Source organism: Piliocolobus tephrosceles, chromosome 11 (genome assembly GCF_002776525.5).
Source record: "Piliocolobus tephrosceles isolate RC106 chromosome 11, ASM277652v3, whole genome shotgun sequence".
Taxonomy (NCBI): domain Eukaryota; kingdom Metazoa; phylum Chordata; class Mammalia; order Primates; family Cercopithecidae; genus Piliocolobus; species Piliocolobus tephrosceles.
Window position 1 is genome coordinate 56,605,749 of NC_045444.1, and position 20,414 is coordinate 56,626,162.

General features: G+C 46.7%; 1 protein-coding gene, 1 long non-coding RNA gene and 1 pseudogene across 2 annotated transcripts in view; all 3 read right to left on the reverse strand.

The window, feature by feature from the left end:
* Positions 1-5,094: 5,094 nt before the first annotated feature.
* Positions 5,095-20,414, reverse strand: part of LOC111522169 — a 75,362-nt gene continuing 60,042 nt past the window's right edge. The window contains exon 6 of the long non-coding RNA XR_002725184.1: positions 5,095-5,306. This is a non-coding gene — a long non-coding RNA (uncharacterized LOC111522169). The remainder of the gene's footprint in view (positions 5,307-20,414) is intronic.
* Positions 18,334-19,973, reverse strand: LOC111522168. Its single transcript, XM_023185984.1, has one exon. It carries the CDS (start codon positions 19,052-19,054, stop codon positions 18,713-18,715), a length of 342 nt encoding a protein of 113 aa, XP_023041752.1. The 5' UTR covers positions 19,055-19,973; the 3' UTR covers positions 18,334-18,712.
* On the reverse strand, positions 19,088-19,901 carry LOC111522167 (annotated as a pseudogene).

Genomic DNA, 20,414 nt, shown 5'->3' on the forward strand with positions numbered 1-20,414 from the left:
AATCATCATAAATCATGCAAATCTAATCTATGGATTCACAGTCATATTATCTGGCCACAGCAGGTCTGCCACCCAGGCCTACCACCACTGCAAACAAATGAGGCTGAGATCAAGCCACAGTGCAGGTGTCTTTGATTTGGCTTCCCCCATGGTTCCCTCCTGCATGAATACAGTAGCTCCCTTTTTAGCAATCCAGCAACCCACCTGTTCCACTCACTCTCCTTCCCAGAAGCTTCTGATAAAATCACTTGCACTTGTTGAAGGTTGGTTGATTATATTCTAAAGGGCAAGAGTGCCAATCAATCTGTTACCTCAGTGAGGCATTTGCAGTTTAAGACTTCTCTCCGCTGCCTGAAAGCCACTGTCCTACTTTCAGGTATTTCAAGCATCAGTGGACAAGTAGGAGTGGGGGACACTAGAGCAAGCCATGCTTTTTCACTAAATTTAGCTTATTGAAGGAGGTGGGCCTGAAGTAAATAGGATTTAGCTGCTATAGGGCAAGAGTAATTTTTATTCACTAGCACTTAAAAAGATTCCTTTTAATTTTTGGAGATAAGGTTGCTCTGTCCCCTAGGGGGCATGATTATAGCTCGCTGTGCTCTCCAACTCCTGGGCTCAAAGGATCCTCCCATCTCAGCCTTCATGGTAGCTGGGACTACAGGCATGTGCCACCACGCCCAGCTAACTTTTTAAATTTTTGTTGAAACAGAGTCTTATTATATTGCCCAAGCTCTTCTCAGGCTCCTGACCTCAAGTGATCCTCCTGCCTGGGTCTCCCAAAGTGCTGGGATTATAGGCATGAGCCACAGAGCCAGGTCACTAGCACCTTTATAAAGCCTGGCTCTTCCACCATCACTAAGTTTCCATCCTTCCCTCTCCTTCCCTCCTCTCTTGATTTTCTCTCCCTTTAACTTCTCCCTTCGCCATATCCTTTCCTCTTCCCCCACCCCCTCCTCATATTCCAAACCCTCCCCTGGCTCTCTGCCCCACATCCCCAGGTGCATATTTTGTTGTCCAGCACAACCAAGGCTATTTTCCCTTCTCCCTAATGCTATTTTAAACCCTGTAAACTTTCTTTTTGGATTACCTGTACTGCAGCCCCTCATCTCCTCATGTGGTAGAAAAGGTACTTGCTCTGAATGTCCTCAGACCCTGACTTCTGACCCAGGCGTCTACACGAACCTGCGGGGTGGCATTCTATGAGTAACTTCTCTGGTCCTCAATTGGATTTCCAGGCCTATCTCTAACCTAAAATATTATAATCTTATCTACCTTCAGGAGCAAGGTTTCTTGAAAAAACAAAAAAACAAAAAAACACTGCTGTCTTGACTTTAAAAAGGAAGGAAACCCTGGCCGGGCACGGTGGCTCATGCCTGTAATCCCAGCACTTTGGGAGGGTGAAGTGGGCGGATCGCCTGAGGTCAGGAGTTTGAGACCAGCCTGGCAAACATGGTGAAACCCCGTTTCTACTAAAAATACAAAAATTAGCCAGGCATGGTGGCAGGTGCCTGTAATTTCAGCTACACGGGAGGCTAAGGCAGGAGAATCGCTTGAACCTGGGAGGCGGAGGTTGCAGTGAGCTGATATCACCCTATTGCACTCCAGCCTGAGGGACAAGAGTGAGACTTCATCTTAAAAAAAAAAAAAAATAGCCGGGCGCCGTGGCTCAAGCCTGTAATCCCAGCACTTTGGGAGGCTGAGACGGGCGGATCACGAGGTCAGGAGATCGAGACCATCCTGGCTAATACGGTGAAACCCCGTCTCTACTAAAAATACAAAAAACTAGCCGGGCGAGGTGGCGGGCGCCTGTAGTCCCAGCTACTCAGGAGGCTGAGGCAGGAGAATGGCGTAAACCCGGGAGGCGGAGCTTGCAGTGAGCTGAGATCCAGCCACTGCACTCCAGCCCTGGCGACAGAGCAAGACTCCGTCTCAAAAAAAAAAAAAAACGGAAGGACATCCTGATGCGCAATACAACCTAGAGGAATCTTGAGGACATGATGCCAAGTGAAATCAGCCAGACACAAAGGGAGGAATACTGTATGATTCCCCTTATATGAGATGTCTGGAGTGTCAAATTCATAGGAACAGGAAGTAAAATGGTGGTTGCCAAGGGCTGGGGGTAGGAGGAGAAAGAGGGAGTTATTGTTTAACAAGTACAGAGTTCTCATTTTGCCAGATGAAAAAGTTCTAGAGATTACTTACATAACAATGTGAATATACTTAACACTACTGAAATGGTTAAGAAATGATTAAGACGGTCAATTTTTTGTGGGGTTTTTTAAAATATATATATAACCACAATTAACAACATTTTCTAAAGGGAAAAAAACTGGCTGGTGGCTCACGCCTGTAATCTCAGCACTTTGGGAGGCCAAGGTGGGTGGATCACGAAGTCAAGAGATCAAGACCATCCTGGCCAACATGGTGAAACCCCGTCTCTACTAAAAATACAAAAATTAGCTAGGTGTGGTGGCACATGCCTGTAGTCCCAGCTACTCAGGAGTCCGAGGCAGGAGAATCGCTTGAACCAGGGTGGGCAGAGGTTGTAGTGAGCTGACATTGTGCAAGTGCACTCCAGCCTGGCAACAGAGTGAGACTTCATCTCAAAAAAAAAAGGAAAAAAACCTTCTCAAACTTCACATATAAGGGAAAATAATGTTATTACTGTATTGTTGGAATCCAGAAAGAAAAGCAGGCAGAAAGAAAATTTGTCCCTTACTTCAGGTGGCGAAAATGCATAGTCAAGAGCCTTGCTAGGGTCACACATCTCTGCCTGGGGGCTCACAAAGAGCGCTGAACTTCTTTTTTTTTTTTTTTTTTTTTTTTTTTTTTATTTATTTATTTTTTTTTTTTTTTGAGACGGAGTCTTGCTGTGTCTCCTGGGCTGGAGTGCAGTGGCCGGATCTCAGCTCACTGCAAGCTCCGCCCCCCGGGTTTTACGCCATTCTCCTGCCTCAGCCTCCGGAGTCGCTGGGACTACAGGCGCCCGCCACCTCGCCCGGCTAGTTTTTTGTATTTTTTAGTAGAGACGGGGTTTCACCGTGTTAGCCAGGATGGTCTCGATCTCCTGACCTCATGATCCGCCCGTCTCGGCCTCCCAAAGTGCTGGGATTACAGGCTTGAGCCACCGCGCCCGGCCTGAACTTCTTACTAGTTTGTCATCAAAAACAGGAAAGTTAAAGCCTTCAGTGGTTTCTTGTACAGCTTTTAGAAGAAAACAATGTTAACTCTTCATGCTATGCCAAGAGTGCACAGCAATATACATGTTTGTCAATTATTAATTAGGTTAGTAGAAAATAAAATACACAGGTGTTTTATGTGTTTCTCCCTTTTAGATCTAAATGTAGGCCATCATATTCCTAAGTTATTGAGGTCTGAAGAGTGATATTGCTATTGTGGCTAATTATGCGGAAAGTTATTAACACCCCCTCCTGGTCCTGGGATGTGTGTCCAGGGCAACATTCACTTGGCAGAGACTCCCTGGTAAAGAAAGAGATGGTGGCCTCACCCTCTACAAGCACTGGGGATGGGGGGAGGCTGACTGACCTGCTGCAGGCCACATTGAGATGCCCCTGCTGGAGTTCTGCTTTGCCCCAGGCTCAAAGGCACTTATGTTTTCGTTTGTTTGTTTATTTATTTATTTATTTAAGATGGAGTTTTGCTCTTGTTGCCCAGGATGGAGTGCAGTGGTGCAATCTCAGCTCACTGCAACCTCTGCCTCTCGAATTCAAGCGATTCTCCTGCCTCAGCCTCCCGAGTAGCTGGGATTACAGACGCTCGCCACCACGCTCGGTTAATTTTTGTATTTTTAGTAGAGACAGGGTTTCACCATGTTCACCAGGCTGGTCTCAAACTCCTGACCTCAGGTGATCCACCCACCTCGGCCTCCCAAAGTACTGGGATTACAGGCACGAGCCACTGCGCCTGGCTTGCTTCCTGCATCTTAAAAACACATCCTAATAAAATGAGCACAAGATGTTGTCATTGTGGCTGAAATAATAATTATTCTCGGCCATGTGGAGTAGCTCACGCCTATAATCCCAGCACTTTGGGAGGCCAAGGAGGGTGGATTGCTTGAACCCGGGAGGCAGAGGTTGCATTGAGCTGAGATCGCGCCATGGCACTCCAGCCTGGGTGACAGAGTGAGATTCTGTCTCAAAAAAAATTATTCTAAAGTAACAGCTAAGTTAGGAGAGAGGTCCAAAGGTATCCAAAAGTCAAGAAATCCAAAACCAAAGAGCAGTGCCCTGATTTTCAGCATCTATTCCAGATAAATTCCCATGTATTACTGTTAGATAAAAGTAGGGTTACTGAGTAACTGAAAAGGGGCTTCTGTTACAGAGGCCAGGTTTTTATATTTAAAATAGAATTTTAAGCCAGGTGCGGTGGCTCACGCCTGTAATCCCAGCGCTTTGGGAGGAGGCCAAGGTGGGTGGATCACTTGAGGCCAGGAGTTTGAGACCAGCCTGGCCAACATGGCAAAACCTTGTCTCTACTAAAAACATAAAATTAGCCAAGCATGGTGGTGGGCATCTGTACTCCCAGCTACTCGGGAGGCCGAGGCACAAGAATTGCTTGAGCCCGGGATGTGGAGGCTGCAGTGAGCCAAGATTGCACCACTGCACTCCAGCCAGGGTGACAGAGCAAGACTCTTGTCTCAAAAACTAATGATAAAATAATAAAATAGGGCCGGACGAGGTGGCTCACGCTTGTAATACCAGCACTTTGGGAGGCCAAGGTGGGTGGATCACGAGGTCAGGATATTGAGACCATCCTGGCTAACACGGTGATGTTTAGATTAAGTAAATATTAACCTCAACCTCAAAAATGTCCCAGGTTTAAGAGGAGCTCACTCTCAGGCTATGAGTGAAGGGAAATGAAAATAGTAAATAATGTTAACATGAACACATCATGTGATGTATGAACACCATCAAGGGCTGTCTCTACAGGGCTTGTGAAAGGTCATGTTAATGAACACAGTACATCTATCACATGCCTAATAACTGCTTTCTTGTACAGGTAAAATTTAGATGGTTAACTTGAAAATAATTACACATACACACACACAATGAAGTAGTCTTGTCATATAGCATATAACATTAGAATTCAATTTTTGTGCTTTATTAGTATGAATTTAATAATTTAGGGATTGTTGAAAATCTTTTCTGAAACTGAAAGGAATTTCATCAGTCTGGTGATTGGTTGTGCTTATGTCTTCCTTAGTCAGAGAAGCAACGGTGAGAAGGAAATTCTCCCTTGGCTTGATGGCATGTAGCGTTGGCAGATAGATTAAGACGTCAGGAGGACTAGGCAAAAAATTGGCATACGTTGAGACAAAACACATGCAAGCACACACTCTAAAATAATTAAATACCTAAAATAGCTGCTGGAGAGAACAGAAACGTCTATACCAGAATGCTCCTCTCAAGAGACCTTCCTCCCAAATCATCTGTGATTTGAAAAATAGCTTTCCTGGTAGATTATACGTTGTTGAAGATAACAGATTTGTGTTGTTTGTTGAAGAACATTTTACTGGAAAAGATCATAAGAGGTCATTTCACCCAGACCCCTTAGTATAGTATAGAGATTAACCACCGCTTCCTCCCAACTCAGTTAATATTTGAGCCACCTCCCATTTACAGAGTAGAGGACTAGAATGGTAGAAAGCCAAGGTGTATCTGTAATTTGATGGATTTGGATTATACAACCCTCAAAAATATTCAGGTCAAAATTGCTAAAAATGCAGTTTTAAGGTCATATGGGAGTAAGAGAGATTAGTTGAGAAAGGAAAAGCAAACAAGACAGTGCTGTTCATTGGGATGTGGCCTCTGAGCCCTGAAAGTGGCCAGTCAGACTGAGGAACTAATCTTTATATTTTAATCAGTGCTTTTTAAAATGTAAATAGCCACATGTGGCTACTGGCTACCACGTTGTGCAGCACACTCTTACAGGATGTGAGATTTGCACTGAGCTTGAAGGAAGGATAGCTAGGAATTTGGTAAATATAGAAAATGACAATTCCAAGCAAAAGGCCAGTGCTGGTGAAAGGGTAGGAGATAGGAAAGTATCAGTTGTGGCCCAGTGAAGATCTGATATATGGCACAAGTGGACTGAAAATGAGTAGCAGGTTAAAATGAAAGATAAGGTGGTAAGATTCAGAACTGAGCAGGATCTTGAATGCAAGCCTAAAGAATATATAATTCATTCCATATTCAATGGGGGAACGATTTAAGGTTTTTTGAGCAAGATAAAAATATGAGCTGCTTGGTGTCAGATAATATGCAACATGAATGTGAGGGGTGTTTTGATTCCTTATTGCTATATAGCAAACCACCCTATACTTAGTGGAATAAAACAACAGCCATTTCATTGTGCTCATGGATTTTCTGGGTCAAGAATTCGGACTGTGCACAGAGAGGATGGCTCATCTCTGCTCCATGGTGTCTGGCATCTCAGCTATGGTGGCTCCAAAAATTGGAGGCTGGATCACCTGAAGGCTTCTTCCCTCACATGTTGGCTCCTGTGCTATGCATTGGTTTGACCTAAAAAGGTGGAACATCTCAAAGGGGGCCCACGGGTCTTAGGTAAATTCAAAGATTTTCTGATTTGCAATTGGTTAAGGAGGTGAAGCTTCATCTAAAATTTGGAATCAGGCCGGGCGCGGTGGCTCAAGCCTGTAATCCCAGCACTTTGGGAGGCCGAGACGGGCAGATCACGAGGTCAGGAGATCGAGACCATCCTGGCGAACATGGTGAAACCCCGTCTCTACTAAAAAATACAAAAAATTAGCCGGGCGAGGTGGCGGGCGCCTGTAGTCCCAGCTACTCGGGAGGCTGAGGCAGGAGAATGGCGTAAACCCAGGAGGCGGAGCTTGCAGTAAGCTGAGATCCGGCCACTGCACTCCAGCCTGGGCGACAGAGCGAGACTCCGTCTCAAAAAATAAATAAATAAAATAAAATAAAATAAAATTTGGATTCAGCAGTAAGAATGTTAGCTCTGGCTTCTGGGTATGACCTCCTCCAGGCCCCTCAGGAAGAAATCTGAAACAAGGAACAGTGGTCAGAGTTCAGTCCTCAGTTCCCCCTTATCTGACTGAGGTCTGCATGCCAGGGGATCCATTTTGTGGGGTTCCAGGTTTCTAAAAAACAACTCAAGGACATTTATTAAGAATTGATTTTTGCCAGATGCGATGGCTCATGCCTGTAATCCCAGCACTTTGGGAGGCTGAGGCAGAAGGATCTTGAGGTCAGGAGTTCAAGACCAGCCTGGCCAACATGGTGAAACCCTGTCTCTACTAAAAATGTGAAAATTAGCCGGGTATGTTGACAGGTGCCTGTAATCCCAGCTACTCGGGAGGCTGAGGCAGGAGAATTGCTTGAACCCAGGAGGCGGAAATTGCAGTGACCCGAGATGGTGCCATTGCACTTCAGCCTGGGGGACGCAGCGAGATTCCATCTAAAAAAAAAAAAAAAAAAAAAAAAGGTTATTTTTAGTTTCTACAGGGAACCAAACGTTCTTATGACTCTAACTTCCTTGGCTATTATTTTAAGCAACAATTACATTCTCGCTTATCCAATTGCTCATTTACTTCTGAGTTCTCACCAGGAGAACCAGGAGCCTGGAATTACCCTTAAAGGAACTCAAGGTTTTCCTTTATTTCCATGCTTGGGGGTTCCTGCTCCATGTCACTACCATGATATGTGTCTTATCTCTTGACAACTATGAATGTAGGGCTGAGACTTAGGACCTGTTACATCTGTCATTTAGGTACCACCACTGTGCTTACTAGTAGGAACAGCCAAAGCACAGTTCTTGCCTTACAACTGTTTACTTCTGCTTTCCAAATTTGGTATGCTGCATCTGATAGGTATGATCTAAATATTATATATGGGGAACCCTAGCTGCAAGGGAATCTGGAAAATATAGTTTTTTGTTTTCTGTCTTAGAAAGAGATTGGAATAGCTGAAATGAACCAATCCAAATATCTGCTATATTTGCTAATTATGCAGTTGCTTCAGGTTAATTCCTTGTCTCCATTCCTGGACCCTCACTTCTCCTTTATGGCCAAAAGCCAATGTGCTCTTTCTGCTCACTACAAACATTAATTATGGTTTAGCCAGTCTGGTCCCAGCTGTTAAGGGATTATGTCATTCAACCAGCATTTATTGAGTTCCTACAATGTGCGCTCCCTTGACTACCTCTCTCACACAGGACTCCCAAATCTGTCTCCAGCTTCACCTTTATCTAGAGTTCCAGCTCTGAATTACTATCTCCTTGATATCTCCTCAGGAACATCCCACTAGATCTTCAAAATAAATACATGCCCAGGAAACACCTCCCCTCTTCCCACTTTCCAATCCAATTTGTCTTCCCAAGATTTCTGATTGGTGTTTTCAAATTGGTTCAAGTTCAAACTCAGTTCTTGGCAGAACTGTGAATCAAACCTGTTTTCTTCATAAATTACCCAGTCTCAGGTAGTTCTTTATAGCAGTGTGAGAACTGATTTATAACTTTACCTGTGTGTTAGCCTATTCTCACACTGCCATAAAGAACTACCTGAAGGGGCTGGGTGTGGTGGCTCATACCTGTAATCCCAGCACTTTGGGAGGCTGAGGTGGGTGGATCATGAGGTCAGAAGTTCGAGATCAGCCTGACCAACATGGTGAAAACCTGTCTCTACTAAAAATACAAAAATTAGCCAAGCATGGTGGCGCGTGCATGTTATCCCAGCTACTCAGGAGGCTGAGGCAGTTGAATCGCTTGGAATAGGGAGGTGGAGGTTGCAGTGAGCCAAGATTGCACCACTACACTCCAGCCTGGGCGACAGAGCGAGACACCTGAGACTGGGTAATTTATGAAGAAAAGAGGTTTAATTGATTCACGGTTCTGCAGGTGAGACAGGAAGTATGGCAGGAAGGTCTCAAGAAACTTACAATCATGGCAGAAGGCAAAGGGGAAGCAAGCATGCCTTACCATGGTAAAGCAGGTGAGAGAGAGCAAAGGGGGAAGTGCTACACACATTTAAACAACCAGATCTCATGAGAACTCACTATCATGAGAATAGCAAGGGGGAAGTCCACCCCCATGATCCAATCACCTCCCAGCAGGTCCCTCCCACAACATTGGGAATTACAGTGCAACATGGGACTTGGGTGGGGACACAGAGCCAAACCATATCAGCCTATAACATCTGCCTCCCTGCCTTTAAAAATCCTTAACTGCTTTAGCTGCCCAGTCCTTCTTGCTTGTCATCATGTAATAAATGCCTCACTTCTCTTGCTGCAATCCCAGTGTCAAGGTTTGGCTTTGCTGCGCTAGGTGGGCGGACCCAAGTTCAGTGTGATAACAGTAGAGGTGGCATAAGTCTGAAGATGGGCAGCTGTCATGACGGCTTCCCAGGAGACAGGCAGCTTTCTGATTTCACAATCTCCTGATCCTGGCAGGAGCAGCAGCTCCCTTGTAAACCTAAGTCTGTGATGTGGCATTGGGAATCATGCCTGAAAGCTCAGTAGCATTTCTGTTTCTTCTGCCCTCCAGTCATTCTGTAAAACATTAAATATCTTTTTGTTTGTTTGTTTGTTTTTGTTTTTGAGACGGAGTCTCACTCTGTCGCCCAGGCTGGAGTGCAGTGGTGCAATCTCGGCTCACTACAAGCTCTGCCTCCCAGGTTCACGCCATTCTCCTGCCTCAGCCTCCCAAGTAGCTGGGACTACAGGCGCCCGCCACTATGCCTGGCTAATTTTTTGTATTTTTTAGTAGAGACGGGGTTTCACCATGTTAGCCAGGATGGTCTCGATCTCCTGACCTCATGATCCACCCACCTCAGCCTCCTAAAGTGCTGAGATTACAGGCGTAAGCCACCGTGCCCGGCCATTTTTGTTTGTTTGTTTGTTTGATACGGAGTCTCACTGTCACCCAGGCTGGAGTGCAGTGGTGCAATCTTGGCTCACTGCAATCTCTGCCTCCCAGGTTAAAGTGATTCTCCTGCTTCAGCTTCCAAATAGCTGGGACTATAGGTGTGCACCACCACACTCAGCTAGTTTTTGTATTTTTAGTAGAGACGGGGTTTCACTATGTTGGCCAGGCTGGTCTCAAACTCCTGACCTCAGGTGATCCACCCACCTTGGCCTCCCAAAGTGCCGGAATTACAAGCATGTGCTACTGAGCCTGGCCTAGACATTAAATATCTTATAATAAGTCAGTTTCTGCTTAAACCAGGTAGAATGGGTTCTGTTCACTGTAAATGAGCCACAGTGACATAGTAAATAAGAGACAAGCAGGGATTCTGATGCAGGTTTAGAGCCTCTTGTAACAGTTACCCAGGAGAACCTTTAAAAAATAACAAATGAGAAAGGCATCAGGGAGCAGCTGTGAATAAAGCCTAGAAAAGGAGAAGAGAACAAAGGCAAAGGGGGATTGGTGCTGGTGTCCTGGAAGGGAGGATCTATATCTCTGTGATTCTGCAGGGGAAGGTGCAGAGGAAGGAGGACAAATCCAACTTGAAACTACACCATGACAGTGAAACCCAAAAAAAAGGGCATTGCCTCCTGAAGACCAAAAGGCCCATGGGTGAGACACTTGTCAGACCTAAAGGAAATAGAGATGATCTTTTAAATGGAAATGGGGATGGACACCTGATATTAGTATACCTCTAAAGATATTGGACTGATATTTATCTATATCCTTAAAATTAGTGCCTTAAAGTTTCCAAGGTAAATAACCAATTCTGTGTGCTCCCTGGTGGCTTGGGGCAGGGAGTGGGGGAAGAAAAGAGTACTCTAGAAGTGAAAGAAAAAGTCGTCATGGATCTGAACTATAATCCTTGAGGTCAAGACCCGTATTTCTCTTGGATAAAACCAGATGACAAACATCTCATGTGGGACCGACATTTTCACCATGAGGCAAATAATAAACAACCTGTAATGTGGCCAGTAAATATCCCAGACAGACTTCGTATTTAATAATTCCACCACAGACCCACACACATGTTTAATTGTTTTTCCAATAATAGAAAGAGATTTGCACTCAACCAAGGAGGCACTCTATTCTGATGGTTAAAAGGTTACCCTCTGGAGTGACATTACCTCCATTCAATACCAAGAACAAGATGTGGGATCTTGGGCAAATTACCCATCTATAAAATAGACTTATTGAGAGGATCCCATGAGACCCCATGTTGTGATTGGCTGCAGCAGCATGACCGTCCAGCCACATGGGCAAACAAGCACACTGGGTGGGAGACAGTGTGCAGGCTGTGGCGCCCAAAAGACTACTACCAACAAACCAGAGCAAACCCATGACCTCACCAGCATGCCTCTCTCCAGCCTAAGTTAGCCAACCCCCGCCTCCATCTAAGGATGCTAGACTTAGAGGGGTAGAAATGGGGGGTTCAGACTTTATTTGCATTCCTTGATATATGACAACGTTTTTCATTAAATCTTTGTTGGGTTTGTATACAAAGTAATTCTCCTATAGATTAACGCATGTTTTATTTTATTGCTATAATCCAGATCAAATTTCAATAATTTTATATGTGAAATATTATTGCTTAGCCTAAAAGAAAGATTTATCACACTCATTTCTTTTCAGGAAATAAATGCCACCACAGATGGGTAACAGTACATGGAGAATCTTTTCTTTCAATCCTCATGTTCCCTAGAAAAATGTTCACTGGAAAAATGATGGGGCTGGCTGTGGTGGCTCACATTCATAATCTCAACATTTTGGGAAGCCAAGGCAGGAGAATCACTTGAGCCCAGGAGTTTGAGACCAGCCTGAGCAACATAGGGAGACCCTGTCTCCACAAGGAAATAAAAAACAAATTAGCCGGATGTGCTGGCACATGCCTGTGGTCCTAGCTACTAGGGAGGCTGAGGTAGGAGGATTGCTTGAGCCCAAAAGGTGGAGGTTGCAGTGAGCCGAGATTGTACCACTGCACCCCAACCTGGGTGACAGAGAGAGAACCTGTCTCAAATAATGTATGTGAGACTCAGTTCTTTCACTCTGTGATCTTAAGGAGCCACCTTACTTCACTGGGCCTGTTTCTTCATGAGTCATACATAGTTGCCAGGCCCTTGCCGCCGACAGTATTCTTCCCATGATTGTGAGACCCACCTGTGCGCCCCATGACCTCTCTTTTCCTCAGTGCTGGATTATAAACTCTCTGAGGGCACAGTGACTCTTCGTCTCGGGTCCTCTGCAGCACCTGGCACTGTGCCTGTGCTCACCTGGGCATCCTTCCACTGCACTCAGTAAACATGTGGTTTCTTGTGCCTAGAAAGAAAGATGGATGACAGAGCCACAGAGTACAAAGCCACAGTACTGTAAGCTTCTGTAGGCTCCTGCCATGACCTTAAGTTCATGGATTTATCCATGCCTTGATTCCTTCTCATATCAAGTGGTACTTGCTACAGGGTCATTTTGAAACATGAATATTAATGACTAAATAGGAAAATATATACTTAATAAAGGAATTTTGGCAGTACCTTTTCCTAACATATGTCTTTTGTAAGGAGGCCTTGTCTGTAAAGATCATCCATGTCCATGGCAGTACTGTTGAAAGCAACTGTGCATGTCTAAGAAAAGCAGGTTTACCGGAGGACCTCCCTGCCATGGAAGGCAAGTGGCACCCAGGACTCCTCCCCTTGCTCCAGCTCATGGCACCCCCTCTACTTACTATTATTATTATTTTTTTTTTTTTTCCTTTTTGTGGAGAACGGGGTCTCGCTGTATTACCCAGGCAGGTCTCGAACTCCTGGGCTCAAGCTATCCTCCCGCCTCTGCCTCCCTGAGAGCTGGGATTACAGGCGTGAGCCACCACGCCCGGCTACTTTTTTTTTTTTTTTTTTTTTTTTTTTTGAGATGTAGTCTCGTTCTATCGCCCAGGCTCAAGTGCAGTGGCATGATCTCGGCTCACCGCAACCACCACCTCCTGGATTCAAACGGTTCTCCTGCATGAGCCTCCCAAGTAGCTGGGATTACAGGCACCCCCACCATGCCTGGCTAATATTTTTGTATTTTTAGTAGAGACAGGATTTCACCATGTTGGCCAGGCTGGTCTCAAACTCCTGACCTCAAGTGATCCGCCCACTTCCACCTCCCAAAGTGCTGGGATTACAGGCCTGAGTCACCGAACCCGGCCCCTTCTCCTTACCTTCTTATCTGAGGGAATCCAAAGGGCAGCAGAGTGGAAGAGAAGGCGGGATTTAAACGTGTGAGGCTTGAATGTGATCAAGCAAAACACAGCACAAGCAAATGTACTCAGCTGACCTGCCACCAGTTTCCTACTGCCTTTTGAATGTGTGACCACCCCTTTCACTCCCAGCAACGACTGTGCCCTTACCCTTTCAAATCAATCAAGCAGCAGCTTCTCCTTGAGTTTGTTTCACTCCCCCCAGGTCAGAAGTTATGTCCTGGGGCTATACTTGCTTCACCCCAAGCTGGGAAAAAGAAGTTCCTCCCCTCATGAATGGAAACACTCACACGCCATTGCAAACCGCCATTTTCTAGGCTCCCTGCCTACCACTTCCCCGTTTTCAGCGGGTCCTAAAACACAAACACAACTTTTACTTGCCCTGCTATCTGTTCTAACTGCTTCTTAAATTCGACTCTTCTGCCCTTCTGTCCTCACCTAGGCTCTTCGAATGGACCCTCAAGGCTTCCTCTCCAGCGAATAGACTCTTCCTGTTGCTCACCAGGCAGCCCTCCCCACTGCCTTCCCCAGCCTGGACAGGCACACTGGTCTTGCTCATCCTCCTACCCCTGCTCTCTATGTCTATGTTTTCTCCTGCCTCTCTCACCCTTTTTTCTTGGGTTGCTTTGATGGCTTCTCTTCCTCTGCTCATCTTATATTTGTGCATTATCTCCAAATCCTGTTGTAGCTTTTCTCTACCTGTTTGATCTCCACTCTTATGAGCTCACTTTTTCAGCCCTCCCTACTTGCCAAAAGTTCATCCGTCTTCTCCTTAGCCCTGTCCCTCACACTCGCTGCCACTCCCAGCATTAACAGCTTTCTGCAGGCATTTCTTCATGAGCAGCCAGCCAAAATCTTAGATTCAACAGCCTACCCTGAGTCAGTCCTTCTGCTTAACTCCGGTGTCTCTTTTCCTTGTTCTCCTGCTTTTGTCAGCAACTGAGCTATTCCTCCTGCCGCACAGGCTAAAACCCTGGGGTCCTTTTGATGTTATTTTTAAACAGCTTTATTGAGATAGAATTATCTATCATATCATATCATATAACTCATCCATTTAAACTGTACAATTTTTTAAAGTATATTCACAGAGTTGTACAACCATCACTACAATGGATTTGAGGCTATTTTTACCCCCATTGGCAGTCATTCCTTTTTCCCCCAACCCCAAGTCCCTGGCAGCCACTAATGTACTTTCCATCTCTGGATTTTTCCATTCTAGACATTTCATATACATGCAAACGTACAATAGGTGACTTTTGTGACTGACTTCCTTTAGCATGTTTTCAAGGTTCATCCATATTGTAACATGTATCAGTACTTCATCCCTTTTTATAGCTGAATAATATTCCTTTACATAGATATATCACATATTATCCATTTGTCAGGGGATGGACATTTAGATTTCCAACTTTTGGCTATTATGAATAATGCTGCTATGAACATTCATGTACAAGTCTTTATGTGAATGTATATTTTCCATTTTCTTTGTATCTACCTAGCAGTAGAATTATAATTCCATGTTTAACATTTTGAGGAATTGCCACATTGTTTTTCAATTGTTTTCTGTACCATTTTACATTCCTGTTAGCAAGTATGAGGGGTCCAGTTCTCCACATCCTTACCAACACTTACTATCTTTTCTATAATCTAGTCATCCTAGTAGATGTGAAGGGGTTTCTCTCACTGTGTTTTTTATTTGTTTTTCAGTGATGGCTAATGATGTTGGGTTTCTTTTCATGTGTTTATTGACCATTTGTATATCTTCCTTTGGGGAAATGTTTATTCAAATCCTTTATCCAGTTTTAAATTGGGTTGTCTTTTTATTGTTGAGTTGCAAGGGTTCCTTTATTAGATATATAACTTGCAAAGGATTTCTCCAATTCTGTGGGTTGTCTTCACTTTCTTGATGGTGTTCATTAAAGCACAAAAGTTTTAAATGTGGTGAAGTTCAATTTAACTATTTTTTCTTTTGTCATTTGTGCTTTTGGTGTCACATCTAAGAAGGTTTTGCCTAAGGTCATGAGGATTTACTCCTTTATTTTCTTTTTGTTGTTGTTGTTGTTGTTGTTGTTGTTGTTGAGATGGAGTCTTACTCTCTCACCCAGGCTATAGTGCAGTGGCATGATCTTGGCTTACAGCGACCTCCGCCTCCCAGTTTCAAGCGATTATCCTGCCTCAGCCTCCTGAGTAGCTGGTATTACAGGCACCTGCCACTATGCCCAACTAATTTTTTGTATTTTTAATAGAGACAGGGTTTCACCATGTTGGCCAGGCTGGTCTTGAACTCTTGACCTTGTGATTCAGCCTCCCAAAGTGCTGAGATTACAGGCATGAACCACCAAGCCCAGCCTCCTTTGTTTTCTTCTAAGAGCTTTAGAGTTTAACTCTTACATTTACGTCTATGATTACAGTTAATTTGTGTGTGTGTTGTAAGGAAAGGGTCCAACTTCATTGTTTTACATGTAGATATGCAGTTGTCCCAGCACCATTTGCTCAAAAGAGGAGTCCTTTTGAGTGTCCCCTTTATTTAATGTCTTATTCCAACCTGTCACCAAATTTTGCTCTTTTTCCCCTTTAAAATGTTGAGTCATCCTTTCACTACTACCACCAGTTCCCAATCAAAACTTTCACCATCTCACACCTAGGTAACTGCATTAGCATCTATCCTTCCAGACTCTGCAAGCCAACCCTTCTAGGGGAGAAGCTTTCAGAAATGGAATTGAACTCACATTATTTACCTGCTAAGGAGGAGTTCCTACTATAATGTATACAGCATGAGGGCAAACTCCTTGTTCTGACTTCTCTAATCTGACCCCACCATGTCCACATCAACAGATCAAAGGCCCAAAACTTCATCATTGTTCAACTTCTCACTGAAGTGGAATTCTCTTTCTGCTATCCCTTTCCCCTTCACCTTCTTCCTTTCTTTGCACTAAAATTAACTAAAATTAAAATATAGTTAAAATTCTGTGGGTCCTGAAAGTCTCCTCCAAACCCCAGCTCCTTGATAAAGCCTCCCTTGACCACTCCAGCCCTCACCAATCCTCTGACTTCCTACTTCATTTGTGTGCTCTGCGGCACCAGTCATTACACAGATGACGTTGGTACACACAATTCCACTCTACCACCCAATATCAATGAGCATTTATCGAATATCTACTGAAGATCACAGTGTTGTGCAGGCAGGATTCGTATCATACAAATGCTGTTTCCTCCTCCCATCAAATGAGGGAGAATTAGATTTTTAAAAATTCTTCCTAGTTCTACATCCAGTATTGTATTTCAATTAGAAGTTTAAGTTTAAAATTAATTCAAGGATTCCAGTTGAGGAAATGGTCCCATTTCCTCGGAAAGTAAACTAGCTCAGTCACCAGGCTAGGTTACCCACATTATAATTGCTTGTGACTTACTACTCCACCTTATTAATGATGACGTGCCCCCGACTTGAGATGCAGGCGTTAGGGTATCTGTGATTTGATCTGCAGCTTAAACTGGGAGACCACTCCAAATCCTCAAAGTTAATTTAGAGTATCAGATTGCAATCCTTCCCCCCACCACCATAAAAAAAAAAAAAAAAAAATCTTTCAAATTGAAGAGGCAAAGTTTGATCCTTTCCTTGTTGAGAGATGAGAACAATAGCAGCTTTCTGCTCTAGCACAGCTTCAAAAGGCTGCCGAGGGACTGCTCTGAGAATTCTTGGTTGTAGATAACTGAAGAAATGCATGTGCAGCCTCCTAGGATTCAGTGCCTGCCGCATTAGCACGGGGGAAATAATTCTGCCCCCACCCTTCCAGAACCTTTAGTATAGCAACGATTTAACTAGGTAGATATAGGCAATTGCAAAGTTGAGTCTCCTTGGCAAGGAAGGGGGAGATCCAGCCAGTTAAGAAACATCTTACTGTGAAAGTCCAAAGAATTACGAATTTGCTGAAATGATGTAAATAATATCTAGATTTTTAAAAAATCAGCTGGAGAGGGGTGACTAGTTGGATTTATGCATCCCTTCTTGCTTCAAGAAAATGCCCGAGGAGAGGTACCAAGCTTGGGCTCGAAGTAGCAACCCCCGAGTTAATCCCAGAGAGCGCAGAGCTGGTCCGTCCCCTGAGCAAGTGTCGCTGCGGGTTCACCTATCCGCCTCTTCCTCTCTCAGGTGGCAAGCAGTTGGCCCTCGCCGCCCGCCCGCGAAGAAACTGCAATGCAAACTTCCCAGCCTCGGAACCCTGCTGCTTGGAGAGCAGCTCCGCTGTGCCAGCTGCAGCCAGGAGACTGGTATTCAACCTCCCCGCCCCCCGCCACGGTTAAAGTTTGCTCCACATTCGCAGCTCCCACCCCACCCCCATCTCCGCCCCGAGGCAGGAGGACCACATAGGAGTTCCTGGGTCCACCGTGCCCAAACACACCCACCAACAAAAGAAAGCCCATTAAATCTTCCCTCCTGTGAACTCGCGCCCCAGCGGATACCTCTTTGAACTGACCCCCGCCCCCGCAGCCCCCGCGCTGTCTGGGGCACGCCTGGCCCTCCCGGGCATGCTCCCTCCCCCCGGCTGCGCACTTTTGCAGCGCGCTCGGTCTTTGATGTCTCTTTACATTATGGCAGAGCAGCCACACGCTCTTCCCGGGCGCAGAGCTTTGTGTAATGGAACTGACATTTGGCCTTGATACCTGTATCTCTTGGTGATTGCAACAAATTTCTAAAATAAATATTGTACTTTGATCTCCCAGCGTTGCATTTTTAATGGACGCTCTCAACATTACTTCATTAAGAACTTTTTTCAGGAGCTCCGAGGGCCAAGGGGGTTGGGGGAGACTAAACAGCTATTCGGCAAAGTCTCTCTCCAAACTTCAGCTGGGGCCTGGGAGGACCGGACTCTGGGCGGGTTTTCACAAATGGAGATGAGGCCGAGAGCAGCCGACTGCGACCACTCAAGAGAAGGCCTTCTGTACGCTCAGCACAGTCCTAAAGACCTTGCATATATTAACTCTTAAACCTACAGCCACTCTACAAGGGGTGCACTATTCTAACTCCCATTTTACAAATCGCAAAACTAAGGTACACAGAGGCTGAGTACCTTGCTTGCCAAGGTCACCAACTAGAAAGTGTCAAGGCGGGAAAAATGTCTTCAGAGAGCTCGGACTCCGAGCTCTTAAACCACCAAGCCACTAACTTTCACCCTGTTGCCCACTGATGGTGGTTTAACTGGCTAGTGGGGACATCTTGGAGAAAAAGCTAACTCCTATAACCATGGAGATGTGAAATGGCTCTTCTGGTCTTTTTGGGAAAGTAGCTATCAGATTCAACAAAAGGGGCAGCCTTCCATCCTGCTTAGCCAGGCCCTGCCCGCCTTCCTGGGAAAGGAGACTTCGAAGAGCTCAAGGGAGCTGGAGAGGAAACAAGCGCCAAGGCACCAGATCGCTTCGACGGTGCGGGCACGTGCAGGCGCGAGTGCGTGCCAAGGGACTCTCTGGCCTCTGACTTGCATCCGGGAAAGGGCTCCCTCTGGTCCCACGCTTCTCCAAGACTCAGACCCTGGACCGGACCGTGGTAAGGAGCAGGTCAGCCACGCCTCCGATGAAACCACTAAACTCTCTCCCCTTCTCCGCTCCCATAGCAGCTGATCTCATCTTCAGAAGCCAGATCGGGTTGGCCAAGCCGTGTGGTCGCCGCTCGCGTTCTAGAGGGGACAGCTCGTTGCGGGAGAAGGGCGCGGTGCGAGTGCAGGATGTGCGAGGGACCCATTGCATTTGGGTCGCAAGCAGCCCACCCGTCTTTAGTACGATATTCTCTCCCGCAGGCTCGCCCATGGGAGAAGGTGGGCCCGGAGGCATCGCGTCCCCGACCCCTGATGCAAGTGCGGAGGGCATCCTTATACGTCCCAGACTCTGAGTCCGCTGTAGTTAGGCTAACCTCTGACGCTGCATCGGGAGATAGGTCACCCCGTCCGTCGTTTCCCGTCGGTCCCCGGTCGCGGTACGGTTCCGTGAGGAAGACTGGCAGAGAGGCCGGGCGCGAGTTGATTAGGGGCTCCCCCACGGTCTGCAGCCTGGAGAGTGGAAACCGTGTTCGCCAGGAGGTGGGTGGGGGAAAGGAGTAGGCCGAGCTCCGGCGGCCACTCTGCAGTGCGGTCTCGCGAGCCGGGGCCGCGAGGCCTCCAACACGGTTCCGCGCCCCTAATGCCCCAGGGCGGTGAGGACCCCTCGGCGCCCCGCCCACCCCGGGGGAAGTGATCCCGGGGTCTGCAGTGCCGGGGCAGGACGCGCCCTGCGCCCTGGGCGTGGAGGAGGCAGACGGCCCTCCTCCGCAGGAAGTGAGCGTCCAGGGAGGGATGGGGTCACCCAAGCTCCCGAAAGCGCGACCCTGCCCATGGCAAAGCACGCCCCGCGCCTGGTGAGGAACTTTTTGTTTCCAAAGGTGACAGGAACAAATTTGTACTGACTTTTCTCCCCGCTTCGGGGTTCTCTCTCATATGATTTGTGGTTTGTGGAACCACAACAACCAGGCTTCCTAGACCGCGCCTCACTTTTTTCGAGTAGTTGTTGGTCTGTCAGGCTTGCGAGAGCGCGCGCTGGCTTGGCGGGGCTCCTAGCGAGAAATCACCAGCGGTACTGGGGCTTTCGGCTCCCCACAGGCCGGCCCGGGCCTCCTGGGGGTCCAGGGTGGCCTAGGGAGAAGGGGGCGGGACAGCACAGCTTCTCCCCCTCAGGTGGGCATGACGGGTCGCCTTGGATGTCCTACCAAGCTCAGCTTTGAGGGTATGCGCGGCGCGGGTGTTTTTCCCAGGTCCACACTTTGCAAAAGTTGTGGCCTGAGGAAAACTTCCAGGTCGCCAGCAGGAACGTCACAGGAGAGCCCCGGTAGCTCGTCAGGCGGGTGGCCCTGGAGCGTGCGCGCCACCCAACGCCGCGCTGGGCGGCTGCCCGGCCCCGCCCCAGGTCACAGCCCTGCCCTCGTCCCCACCGCGGCGGGCGGGGGACACTCGGTGGGCCGGGCGCGGTCGGTCCCACGCTCCACCGGGGGCCTCGCTTGGGTCCGCTGTGTGCGCGGGCGGGTGAGTGTGCAGCGAGGGTGCCGGGTGTGCAAATAAATACAGGGGAGAGTTACACTCCTTCCCATCTCAAAGTCCGGCGCCTGGAAGCCGAAGGCAGATTTTTCTAGAGATAACAAAGACACTTTGTCACTTTGGGCGCTGCCTCGGTGCAAATCTTTAATTGCAAGTGTGTATGG